At 38.2% G+C, this 13767-nt stretch overlaps 1 protein-coding gene across 2 annotated transcripts in view; it reads right to left on the minus strand.

The window, feature by feature from the left end:
- Positions 1-13767, minus strand: part of LOC134337862 (glycoprotein endo-alpha-1,2-mannosidase-like) — a 54623-nt gene that overhangs the window by 29857 nt on the left and 10999 nt on the right. For both annotated transcript variants that reach the window (XM_063033178.1, XM_063033181.1), the window contains exons 2-3: positions 11137-12213; positions 1001-1110 (exon numbers count right to left, since the gene is read on the minus strand). In XM_063033178.1, coding sequence (XP_062889248.1) covers positions 1001-1110; positions 11137-11686 — 660 coding nt within the window. In that variant the 5' untranslated portion in view covers positions 11687-12213. The remainder of the gene's footprint in view (positions 1-1000; positions 1111-11136; positions 12214-13767) is intronic.

Raw genomic sequence — 13767 nt, forward strand, 5'->3', positions numbered from 1 at the left:
TCCACAGATCCCTGAAAGTTGCCTCACAGGTAGATAGGGTAGTTAAGAAAGCTTATGGAGTGTTAGCTTTCATAAGTCGAGGGATAGTGTTTAAGAGTCGCGGGGTAATGATGCAGCTCTATAAAACTCTGGTTAGGCCACACTTGGAGTACTGTGTCCAGTTCTGGTCGCCTCACTATAGGAAGGATATGGAAGCATTGGAAAGGGTACAGAGGAGATTTATCAGGATGCTGCCTGGTTTAGAGAGTATGCAATATGATCAGAGATTAAGGGAACTCGGGCTTTACTCTTTGGAGAGGAGGAGGATGACAGGAGACATGATGGAGGTGTACAAGATAATAAGAGGAATAGATAGAGTGGATAGCCAGCGCCTCTTCCCCAGGGCACCACTGCTCAATACAAAAGGACATGGCTTTAAGGTAAGGGGTGAGAAGTTCAAGGGGGATATTAGAGGAAGGTTCTTTACTCAGAGAGTGGTTGGTGTGTGGAATGCACTGCCTGAGTCAGTGGTAGAGGCAGATACACTAGTGAAATTTAAGAGACTACTAGACAGGTATATGGAGGAATTTAAGGTGGGGGGCTTATATGGGAGGCAGGGTTTAAGGGTCGGCACAACATTGTGGGCTGAAGGGCCTGTACTGTGCTGTACTGTTCTATGTTTTACAACTCTACCTTCCCTCTATATCCCCACATCAGTGTTCCTTAAACCTTAACCTAACCCTTAACTCCCCTCTGTCCCTAAAACCATCCCGATGAACTTCAAAACCATCTAGGTTTGAGTACGATCTCAGCATAGACCACAGCTTGACATCTTCTTGACTGAAATGAGATTACCCAAGGTAGTCACATGGATTAGTCCTCAAAACTACTGGAGCTACATTGTCAAACTGCTTTGCAAGACAAGTTCTGCTTCTTTGAGTTTTTACACCAGGTGCGTCCCACATGGGTAATAAAGCCTTTTATTTTCAGCTTAAGGTGTAAAAATACATTTTAAAAATACCTTTAATTGATATTTATGTGCAGCTTCCAGTATGGCTGGCACTAGATCGTCGGTGGGCTCGCCATTATCATCGGACAATCCAGGTGGATACCAGGACAGGGCCAACACACCTACATGGTTGCAGGGAACAGAATGGATACCCTTACCAGTACCGTTTTAATAGACACGGTGGGAGCTCTGCTAAATATACTGAAGAATATTAATGTAAACCAAATAATTCTGTATTAGGTCAGTTCAGTTTATGAAACACTAATATTCCCATTAAGCACTTGCAGTTTAGAGAGCTGGAGGGGTAGAGGAGAGAGTAGTGTTGAGGGAAAGTGGGGTGGAAGGAAGATGGGGGTTCAAAGGAGACGAGGAGGAATGAAGGAGTAAAGGAGAGACTGAGAGACCATGGCTGAGATCAACTGCAAGCTTTTGTTAATGATACAATTGAATCACAAAACATATTGGCAAAGGTATTCATGAAAGACTCCATATCATGTACACAGCAAACAAGAACTCAATATATCTTTAATAAAGCTAAAAAAAATCTTTGTCATTGTTATGAAACTTTCAACTCTGAACTCTTCCCCACGACTTGCACAATATAACTTTGATGTGAAGGATGTGTCAGGGAGCATGTATAACACCCATAGTATATGCATTCTGAGTGATAAGTGAACCAAACATTTAGCTAGTTTTGTAAACCCCCCTTTTCTGTAGTGCATTACATGGACACAGTTTGGACTGATTTCTCTGATGTGCACCTCCACCCTCATTCCCTGTAAAGATTAAAGATTAAATCTATTTGTCACATGTCAGAAGCCACAGGGTTAATCAACCATCTGTTGGCCCAGGATAGAGAACACTTGTGAGCTGCAGCTGGCGGCCTATGCCAAGTAGGAGTGATGGGTTTAAGAAAAATTTGTCACATGTACTTGGAAGCACATAGTGGAATATGTCTTGAGACTTCCGGTAGCGCTCATGGAGTGAAGTCGCGTTCTTGACTCGCTCCATTACCTCTGAGTTTTTTTTCTCTATGGTCAGCTATACTTTAATTAACCATTAAGGCATCAACTCTTACAATACTTTGAATTAAACTGAATTCTCCGACAACTGGATGGAACTTAGATCTGCTATGTCTAAGAACGAGAAAGACGGCAAGGATGGTAAACCTCCGGTTAAACCGAAAGCTACGGATCTCCCTCCGACTGAATCACCGGTGACTTTGAAAGCGATATCGGAGTTAATTCAGAGGGAAATCTCAACCTCTGTTAGGGAGATGATTCGTGCGGAAATTGCAGGCCCTGTTAAAGACCTGATTCATACGGAAATCTCAACTAATTTCCAGAAAATTGCCGCTTTAATTGATAAGATGCAAACATGTATTGCGGAACATCAGTCGGCTATATCTGATCTTCAAAAATTTGCGCAACAAAGTGAGCTTAAGATGGGGAAAATCGAAGAAACAATTAATGTAATGAAGAAGAAACTTGACTTTTTGACTTTTAAAAACTCTGACTTGGAATCTAGAATGCGACGGCAGAATTTACGAATGATTGGCGTGAGGGAAGCCGCTGAAGGTAACAACCCCATGAAATATTTCTCCCAACTTTTAAAAGATGCATTCCCTACTGTATTTCCTGACCAACCACCGCTACTGGATCGTGTTCACAGAATCCCATCATACTCGTCTAGGTCAGATAGACCTAGGCATGTTATCTTACGTTTTCATTACTTTCAAGACAAGGAGAGACTGTTTCGATTCGCTCGATCTAAAGGTTTCATTGATTTTTCGGATCTTAAGTTCCGATTCGTGGAAGATTTCAGTAAACCAATCTGGGACCAACGGGTCCGTTACAGATCCGTGATGTCGGAATTCTATAAGATGGATTTAAGACCAGCGCTGCTGTACCCTGCACGTCTAAGGATTCGCATGGCAGATGGAGCCCTTCGTTTTTTTGATTCTCCATCGGATGCCCAGAGTTATCTGGATCAACTCTCATCTCCAACATCTTAATTGCTTTCTTTTTAATTTTCTCCGTCGATCGGAGGCTGTGAATTGGTTGGTTTTAACTTTTCTGTGCCCTATTTGGGCAGAAAAGTTTACTTTCGATTTCTTAATATGGCTACTAAACTTTCTTTTTAACTGCGTCATTTCTTTCTTTTCCCAGGGGATTCTGGGTGGTTACTTCCCTTTTGTCATCTTACGTATTTCCTGTGCGGCCTTAAATTTTGTAGTTTTTGTTTAAATTTTATTCTGTTTTGCTTTCTATAATCACTTTATGTTAATAATCCTATTTTTTTTTGTTGCTGTGTCTATTCATGAGTTTGAGGTTTATTGTGGTTTTTTTTAATATATATTTTCCGGCTTTTGTTCTGTTCTGTGTGTATTCTAATTGAGTTAACTTTTTTTTACTTATTTTTTTACTGTTTTACAATTAGCTGATCCTTTTCATATTTATACCTTTTTTTTAGGGAGCGTATACCGGAAGTCATGGGGGTAGTTTTAGCGCTTGCTTCTTTCTGGCGGGTCTGCTTTAGATTTTGCCTTGGGGTCTTGGGCTGGGGGGTGGCGGGAGGGGCTTCACGTTTTAGTTTGTTTTTCTTTGGGCTATATACATTATTGAAGTACTGGTTGCGTCCTTTTCCCCGGTATCTTTTGTATGTTCTGTTTCCTCTCCGGGTTTGTGGGTCGTGCCTATTGTCAATCCTCCTTGTCGTGGGTTGACTTTAGGATTTATGGAGTCTATTATTAATTTTGTCTCCTGGAATACTAATGGTCTTAATCATCCTATTAAAAGAAAAAAAGTTTTTAAAGTGTTCCGGAGACTTAAAGCACAAATTTTATTTTTACAAGAGACCCATGTACGGAGGGGGGACAGACTACGTTTTTTCAAATTCTGGAAGGGACAACAATTTCATTCGAACTCCAATGCTAAGATTCGAGGCGTCTCTATTTTTATAGATTCCTCAGTTACTTTTATACAACAGGATATTATCTCTGATCCGAATGGTAGATTTTTATTGGTTAGTGGTTTACTATTTAATAAAAAAGTAGTTTTGGTTAATGTTTATGCTCCTAATATGGATTGTCCGGAATTTTATAAATCATTGTTTGATCAGTTTCCGAATTTGAACGAGTTTTCATTGATTTGGGGCGGAGATCTTAATACCTGTTTATCTCCAGCTTTGGACCGTTCGGCTCCTTTACGGACTTTACCTAATAAATCTGCAAATTTGATTAATTTTTTCCTTTCTGATTCTGGGTCGACGGATATTTGGCGTTTTCTGCATCCTCAGGAAAAAGATTTTTCCTTTTTTTCACATGTTCATCATTCCTATTCAAGAATTGATTATTTTTTTATTGATTCTCGTCTCATTCCTTCAGTGATTAAATGTGATTATGATTCTATAACCATTTCGGATCATGCTCCACTTAAGCTTTCTATTAAAATTATGGCCAATATACCAAACAATAGACAATGGCGTTTTAATTCGCTGTTGCTTCAGGACTCGGACTTTGTTAATTTTACGAATGAACAGATTGAGCTTTTTTTTATAATTAACCATACAGAAGATATTTCGGTTAACACTCCTTGGGACACTTTTAAAGCCTATATTCGGGGTCAGATTATTTCGTATTCCGTTGCTTTGAGGAAGAAACAGAAGCAGGAGGAGATGGCAATTGTGGACAAGATTAAAGAAATTGATAAGAAATATGTTATGGCTCCTTCTGAGGAGCTATACAAACAAAGAACTGAACTTCAAATGGAACACAGTTTACTACTCTCGTCCTTGATTGTAAACCAATTAAAGAAAACAAGAAGTGATTTTTATGTTCACAGTGATAAAATTGGCAAGCTGCTGGCTAATCAATTGAAATCTAATTATGTTAAATCTCAAATCAATCAGATTTATAACCAAAATGATCGATTGATATTGGATCATGTGGGGATTAATCAAACCTTTTGTGATTTTTATTCTTCTTTATATCAATCAGAGTCTCCTCGAGATTCTAAATATATGAATGATTTTTTAGATAAGTTAAGACTTTCCTCAGATTTCACAGGATATGTCTTCTTTATTAGATACTTCCATTACAATGGATGAGATTAAGAATGTTATTTTTTCTATGAATCTGGGGAAAGCTCCTGGCCCTGATGGGTTTACCGTTGAATTTTATAAATGTTTTGCTTCTTTATTGATTCCTTGGCTCTATAAGGTTTTTGAGGCTTCTTTGAAACTTGGTAAACTTCCGGAATCTTTTAATAGAGCATCAATTTCTTTAATACTAAAGAAGGATAAAGACCCTGCTCAATGTGCATCTTATAGACCAATATCTTTATTAAATGTTGATTCTAAAGTTTTTTCTAAGTTATTAGCAAATAGACTAGAAAAAGTACTTCCTTCTATTATTTCGGAAGACCAAACGGGTTTTATTAAAGGTCGTTACTCTTTTTATAATATTCGTACATTGTTAAATATCGTTTATACTCCCTCACAAAATGTTCCTGAGTGTGTTATTTCTTTAGATGCCGAGAAAGCTTTTGATAGAGTAGAATGGCCTTATTTATTTAAGGTGCTTGAAATGTTTAATTTTAGCCTGAAATTTATATCCTGGATTAAACTGTTATATCACTCCCCTGTAGCCTCGGTTCGTACTAACTCTTTAAACTCACCTTTTTTTCCTCTCTTTCGTGGTACTCGACAAGGCTGTCCTCTTAGTCCCCTATTATTTGATATTGCATTAGAACCTCTTGCAATTGCTATTCGAGAATCTTCAAATATTACTGGGATAACTCGGGGATTAAAGTCCCATAAATTATCACTCTATGCTGATGATTTACTTTTATATATTTCCAATCCTGAGAGATCTATTCCTGCTGTTTTAGAGTTATTAGCACAATTTGGTCTTTTCTCAGGTTATAAATTAAATCTTAGTAAGAGTGAACTTTTTCCGATTAATAAACATCTTCCCTTATATTATAAATTTCCATTTAAATTGATTAATAATTACCTTTCATATCTTGGGATTAAAATTACTTGTAAACATAAAGATTTATTTAAGACTAACTTTTTACCATTAATAGACCATATTACTCAACTTTCATCTAAATGGTTTCCTTTATATTTAACTTTGATTGGTCGTATTAATGCAGTTAAGATGTTTTTTTTGCCAAAATTTTTATATGTGTTTCAGGCATTACCAATTTTCGTTCCTAAATCTTTTTTTGATAAAGTCGACTCTAAAATTTCTTCATTTATTTGGCAGAATAAGAATCCGAGACTGGGTAAAATACATTTACAGAAAGCTAAGAGAGATGGAGGTTTAGCATTACCTAACTTTAGATTTTATTATTGGGCTATTAATATTCGACATATGAAATTTTGGTTACTTGACCGGGATATACTATCTATTCCTAAATGGGTAGCATTGGAATTACAATCTGTTCAGGGTTATACACTTGGTTCTATTTTAGGTTCATCTCTTCCTTTTGATTCGAAACGCCTTAAGCAGGTCTCTAACCCGATCGTTAAATATGCTTTGCGTATTTGGTTTCAATTCAGAAAATTTTTTGATCTTAATCAATTCGGGTTAGCGATTCCTATTTTAGGTAACATATTTTTTCCTCCCTCTTTTACGGATCGCGCTTTTCAAACTTGGAAGACTAAGGGTATTTTACGGTTTTTGGATTTATTTTTAGATGGTTCCCTTATGTCTTTTGAACAATTATCTAATAAATATAACCTATCAAGAATACATTTTTTTAGATATTTACAAGTTAGAAATTTTCTAAGTACTATACTTCCTTCCTTTCCAATGCTTCCTCCTATATATATTTTAGATTCGATAATTAACCTTAATCCATGTCAGAAAGGTGCATCGGCTATGATTTATAATATTATTATGAAACTCAGGAAAGCTCCATTTGATAAGATTAGGGTAGATTGGGAACAGGAATTGGGGCTTACCATTTCTGTGGATGATTGGGGGCAGATTTTACAATTAGTTAATACTTCCTCTATTTGTGCTAAACATTCCCTAATTCAATTTAAAGTGGTGCATAGAGCACATATGTCCAAAGATAAGTTAGCGCGTTTTTACTCGCATATTAATCCTTTTTGTGACAGATGCTCGGGGCAGATAGCCTCTTTAATTCATATGTTTTGGTCTTGCCCTACTTTGGAAACTTTTTGGAGAGATATTTTCAATATTATTTCTAAGGTATTAAATATAGATATCTCTCCTCACCCTATTACTGCTATCTTTGGACTACCTAAAATTTCTAGTAATCTTTCCCCTTCAGCCCGTAGAATGATTGCATTTCTTACTTTAATGGCGAAAAGATGTATTTTACAACATTGGAAAGAGCTTAATGCTCCAACTACCTTTTTTTGGTTCTCTCAGACGATTTTATGTTTGAATCTGGAGAAAATTAGAAGTAACCTTTATGATTCTTCATTTAAATTTGAACAGATTTGGGGACCTTTTATTCGATATTTTCATTTAATGTAATATTTACCCTTCTTGTTTTTTTTTCACTGTTTTAATGGAGGTCGGGATTGAGGACGTGATTTTAAGGTTAACTCTGTTTGGTTTCAAGTTAGCCCATTGCTTTGCTTTGCTTTTAGTTAGTTGCACGGTGGGTTTTTTTTTGGGGTTTTTTTTTTCTTTTTTTCCATTGATATATATAAAATCTTGTATACTATTATGTTATCTTGGTTTCTTATGCTTAAATTACATTGTTTGTAGTATTTTCTTTTTGGTATTGTTATCTTTTGGAATTTTATTATACTTTAACATTGTATTAATGTTTATATGGCTTACCTTTTTTGTATACTTACTCAATAAAAAGATTTAAAAAGAAAGAAAGGAATATGTCTTTATGGTCAACAACTAACACAGTCCGAGGATGTGACAAATCACAAACACAAGGAAATCTGCAGGCACTGGAAATCGAAAGTAACACACACAAAATGCTGGAGGAACTTAGCAGGTTAGGCAGAATCTATGGCAATTAATACCCAGTCAACGTTTTGGGCCGACACTCTTCAGCAGGACTGGAAACTATGGGGGAAGACGCCAGAATGAAAAGATGGGGTGAGGGGAAGGAGGATAGCTACGTGACAGGTGAAGCCAGGTGGGTATGAAATATAAAGGGCTGGGGAGGAAGGAATCCGAAGATCTGCTGCGGATAGCCTGCAGGTGTCACCATGTTTCTAATGCAGCATGCCCACAAGTTACTAACCCAAATCCATACGCCTTCAGAATGTAGGAAGAAACTGGAACATACAGAGGAAACCCACACAGTCATGGGGAGAACAGACAAACTCCTTACAGACAGTGGCAGGAATTGAATTCCCATCACCAGTGCTGTAAAGTATTGTACTAACCGTTATGCTAGAATGTGGCTTCACTATCACAATATCGCACAGCTACAGGTTGTAGAGATAGTTGCCAATCTTTTCCCTCAAAATGATTCCAGGATCGCACTGCATGTCATTTGAAGAACGTTTGGTGGCTCTGGTCCTATATTCACTAGATTTCAGAAGATTGAGGGGTGACCTCATTGAAATCTATCAAGTAGTGAAAGGTCTTGATAGAATGGATGTAGAGACGATGTTTCCTATGATGGGAGGTAGTGAAAGGGGGATTGAACATCGATTTCTTAAAATTCCACTAAAGCCTCCATCCTCCTTCACCATTTCCTACTGTATAACCATATAACAATTACAGCACGGAAACAGGCCATCTCAGCCTTTCTAGTCTGTGCCGGACTCTTACTCTCACCTAGTCCCACCGACCTGCACTCAGCCCATAACCCTCCATTCCTTTCCTCTCCATATAGCTGTCCAGTTTAACTTTAAATGACAACATTGAACCTGCCTCAACCACTTCTGCTGGAAGCTCGTTCCACACAGCTATCACTCTCTGAGTAAAGAAGTTCCCCCTCATGTTACCCCTAAACTTTTGTCCTCTAACTCTCATCTCAAATACTGTAATTGGTATACTTATTTATTTTTTTTCTTCTTCTAGATTATGTATTCCATTGAACTGCTGCTGCTAAGTTGACAAGTTTCACGTCACATGCCAGTGATAATAAACCTGATTCTGATGGGGAAATTGAGTTGCCAGTGACAATACTCTCTGGAAATCAGAAAAATGAGAGGGGATCTCATAAAAAAAACATTTAAAATTATGAAAGAGATTGATAAGAGAGTCTGGGACCTTATTTCCACTGGTAAGCAAGAATATAACTAGTGGACATAGCCTCAAGATATAGGGGAATAGGTTTAGATCAGAGATGAGGAGAAACTGCTTTTCCCTGTGAGGAATTCTGTGCCTGGGGAAGCAATGGAGGCCAGCTCATTAAATATAATTAAAACACAGTTAAGTAGATTTCTTGCATAGCAGGTGAATTAAGGGTTATGGTGAAAAGGTAGGTAGGTGGAGCTGGCCACAGCCAAATCAGACAACCTTATTGAATGGAAGAGCAGGTCTGATGGGTCAAGATGGCCGACTCCTGTTCCTATTTCTTTTGTTCTTACAGTATGTCCACAGAAAACATTCTGTCTGAATACATAACAGCTATCTGACCACAAGAAACTGCTGAGAGTTGTGGCCACAGCTTACAGGAACCTGCCTTGCCCTCTATGCACTCTGTCTATACTTCTTGCTACCTCAGGAAGCAGTCAGCATAATCAAAATCTCCACTCACCCATCTCCCATCGGGCAGAAATACAAAACCCTGAAAGCACATACCACCAAACTCGAGGACAGCTTCTATCCCACTGTTACCAGATTCATGTACGATAAAGTGAACCCTTGGCCTTACAATCAACCTCGTTATGATCTTTCACTTTACCATTTACCTACACGCCACTCTTTTGGTAGCTTTTACACTTTACTCTTTTACAGCTATATAGGACCCTGGTCAGACCCCACTTGGAGCACTGTGCTCAGTTCTGGTCACCTCACTACAGGAAGAATGTGGAAACTATAGAAAGGGTGCAGAGGAGATTTACAAGGATGTTGCTTGGATTGGAGGGCGTACCCTATGAGAATAGGTTGAGTGTACTTGACCTTTTCTCCTCGGAGGATGAGAGGTGACCTGATACAGGTGTATAAGATGTTGAGGAGGATTGATCGTGTGGGTAGTCAGAAGGTTTCTCCCAGGGCTGAAATGGTTAACACGAGGGGGCATAGTTTTAAGGTGCTTGGAAATAGCTAACGAGGGGATGTCAGGGGTAAGTTTTTCACACAGAGAGTGGTGGGTGCGTGGAATGCACAGGACCCTCTTAGATAGATACATGGAGTTTAGAAAAATAGAGGACAATGTACTAGGGAAATTCTGGGCAGTTTCAAGAGTAGGTTGTGGGCCGAAGGGCCTGCAATGTGCTGTAAATTTCTATGTTCTATGTACTCTGCACTGGGTAACGATTTGACACTGTACATGTGACAATAATAAATCAATCCCAACACCACTGCACCTTCACTGTAACCATAACAACATGCTCTGCATTCTGTTATTGCTTTTCCCTTGTACACCATGGTTAAAAGACTATTAAGTAGTTCCCTAGTACAGTAAGTTGGATTCTTGACTTCACAATCTACCTCATTGTGAACTTGCACCTTATTGTTTACCTGTGCCTGCACCTGTAGCTTTTACACTTTACTCTGCATTCTGTTATTGTTTTACTTTGTTCTACCTCAATGCACTGTGTAATGATTTGATCTGTATAAACAGTATGCAAGACAAGCTTTTCACTTTATCTTGGTACATTTAACAATAATAAACCAATTCCAATGTTCTAAAGTACAGAGATATTTGTTTTGTAATTACCTAGTTTTCTTGTGCTTAAGTACCAATTTCAATAGTTGGGCCATGCATAAAAATGTCAGAGCAACTTCTGCCATTTTTCAATTACTTTTCACTTAATAGGGTTTTGCCTGCAGGCTGGTCAACAGTGTTCAAAGCACAACAAATATGAATCTTTCTAGTAAGCTGTCTTTTCTCACAATACGAGCAACATTTTACCTGCCAGCTATTCAAAAAGGCAAGTGTGGGGAAAGAGAACTGATAGTTACTTTAAATTAAAGATATATACATCAACAAATTGCTCAACTTTAACGATAAGAGTTACATTACCTATTGCTGCCGCTCGAAATTGTCTCATGTGCTCATCGAGGACTGCTGGATCCCTGGAACTGTAAGGTCCTAATTCAGGATAGAAATTGGAGCTAATGTCGTCAGGAGGATTATGCCTTCCTTTGGGATAGCTGCTTGCTATTTTAGGATCCCAGTGGGGAACTAGTGGATGATTCCAGTGTATGTATTTACCATCAATCTGTTGATTTCCATACCACGAGTAATAAAATGCATGTAGATCATAATTCACTGCAGGAAGCTGGTCACGTTTTTCATCAGACATGGGACTGAGTGTCGCATGCTGCCGTCCGTCCATATTTGAATTACCAGGAAGAGGGCCACTTTCCGCTGACCTTTCAGTACTGGGGGTATTTGCTTTCCGGTTATTGACTGCAGCTCGATGTCGAATTTGTGGCAATAGTTCAAGTCCTACACCATCTATAAATCCAGCGCCCTCAGGTCTCAGGGCCTTCAAGCCCATCATGACACCAAAAACAAACAAAAGGAAGAGCAGTAAGGTGATCCACATTTTCCTCCGAAATCTAGCCATGATGACATGCTCCAAATGTTGACGATATCCACGAGTATATATTGAGTTCAAGAAAAAGTGATAGGGAAAAAGAAAATACCTCTCTTGGAGTCTCACAAGCACTTTAAGGGAGTGGTTTAGTAGGTGGACAAAAATTAGTTCTCAAACCAAGCAATTGATCAGGGAATGGAAGAGGAATTTTCTGATGATTACATTAAAAATCTGGATTTTTCTGAAAATCTAAAAAATTTATAATTTTTCTCCAAAGCCAGTTAGCAAAGAAACTAAGCAATTGTTTTGCTGTACTGAGCCACTTGACATGAAGTTCTGGTTTTTGAATAGATTATTTCCTGATCATTAGTTCCAGTACACTTAAAAACATAGTGATTATCAGTTACCTCTCACAAACCTTCTTGAAGGTTCTATGCTGGAGATTTTTAATGCTGCATTTGTTTGAATGGATGCTTAAGCTTGTGGAGGTTGAAACTGGAGAAATCGTATCTAAGTTAAAATGGCCTTTCTGCAAATGTATTTCATGGGTTTACAACCTGCAATAAAACAAAAATAGATTTCAGTTCATTTCCTCTCTTGCCCAAAAATTGAACACCTTTTCAGAATACACAGGGAATATGAATGAAATGGGCAACTGTGAATGTGAAGGGATTATGAAGGATCTGATATTGGAAGCAAAGTGGAAACTAACCACAGTAAAGGGAAGAGGAGTTAAAACAAGTACAGTGGACTCCGATTAATTGAGCCATTGGTTAATCAGAGCAGCCGCTGATTTGGGACAATTCTTAAAGAACAAAAACTAAAGAAAACAGCGTTTAGGGCGGCAATGAAGGTCCTCCACCTCTGGAGGTATTCCGGGCTTCCTCTCAGTTTTCACTACTGTCAATCATGCAAGTCCCTTGTGGAGACTCAGGAACACCATCGCACTCAGATGTATTGCTTTCCCGTAACAATTTTGTTTTTCCAGTTGTTAGCCCTGAGCTGAACCCCAAACCTGGAGAACCGGTGGACTATTCATAGTCATGCGTCTACTCTTTGACCTGTCTGGCATGGGTGACCCTACCAAGAACCACAACATAAAGCCCTGACTCCAGCCAATGGAGCTCTCCAGGATCTTGAAGCATGCAAGCCTCCAAACCCAGTGGCAAGGTTGTGGTCTTGTAGGATTTGGAACACTATGTCACTTAATTGAAGGAGAATGTTGCTGAACAGTTTCTAACTAGCATCAGTCACATGCACTTGTGTGATCATTACACACTAAGTGCTTAGAGTGAACAGATTTTAAGTAGCATCAGTTGAGTGTGCTTGTGTTCAAACAGGATTTTTTGTCACTGATAGGTGAGAAATAAGCAAGACAATTTAGAATTATATTGTTCACTGCACTTTTAAGCATTCAGGCTTGGAGATGCCATAAACAGCCAGGAGTGAAGATAAAATGATTTCACTACTTCAAGTTAGGAACAACAAAGAATTTGAAGATATCAAAAATCAACTTGAATGTTGCAATGAAAATGAAGATATGTAGGATGCAACTATTGATAGCATTATTTGAAGGCAGTCTATTATCTACACTAGGTGTCTGCACTGATATTCATTTACGGTCAATCAAAAGAACATAGTAGTGTACTCTGGATAAATTCATCTCTCTATAACTATTAGGAACTAATGTACACTTCTATACAACTATAATAATATTGATAGTGTTCTAGTTTTTCTGAATTTCATTTAAGTACATAATTTTATATCAGTTAAACAATAGTTTATCATTTCTATATATCTTTAACTATTTTCTCTCTATCAAAGGAGGAGTAAGGCACTCTTTCCCTCCACTAGCCTGCAGATCACCCTTGGGCAAGGTGTAAACACACTGCCCAGAAGAAGGCAATGACAAACAAATTCTGTGGAAAGATTTGCCAAGAACAATCATGGTCATGGAAAGATCACCCACGTCATCAGCATGCTACGAACGAATGAACAAACTATTTCCATGAAACCTCGGATAATTGGGGCAGACGCTTAATTGGGCCAAAATATCTCCCAATTAATGAGAATCCACTGTATTCTGATTAGGAGATAGGACTTTAAGTGAC

This window comes from Mobula hypostoma, chromosome 2 (assembly GCF_963921235.1).
Source record: "Mobula hypostoma chromosome 2, sMobHyp1.1, whole genome shotgun sequence".
Taxonomy (NCBI): domain Eukaryota; kingdom Metazoa; phylum Chordata; class Chondrichthyes; order Myliobatiformes; family Myliobatidae; genus Mobula; species Mobula hypostoma.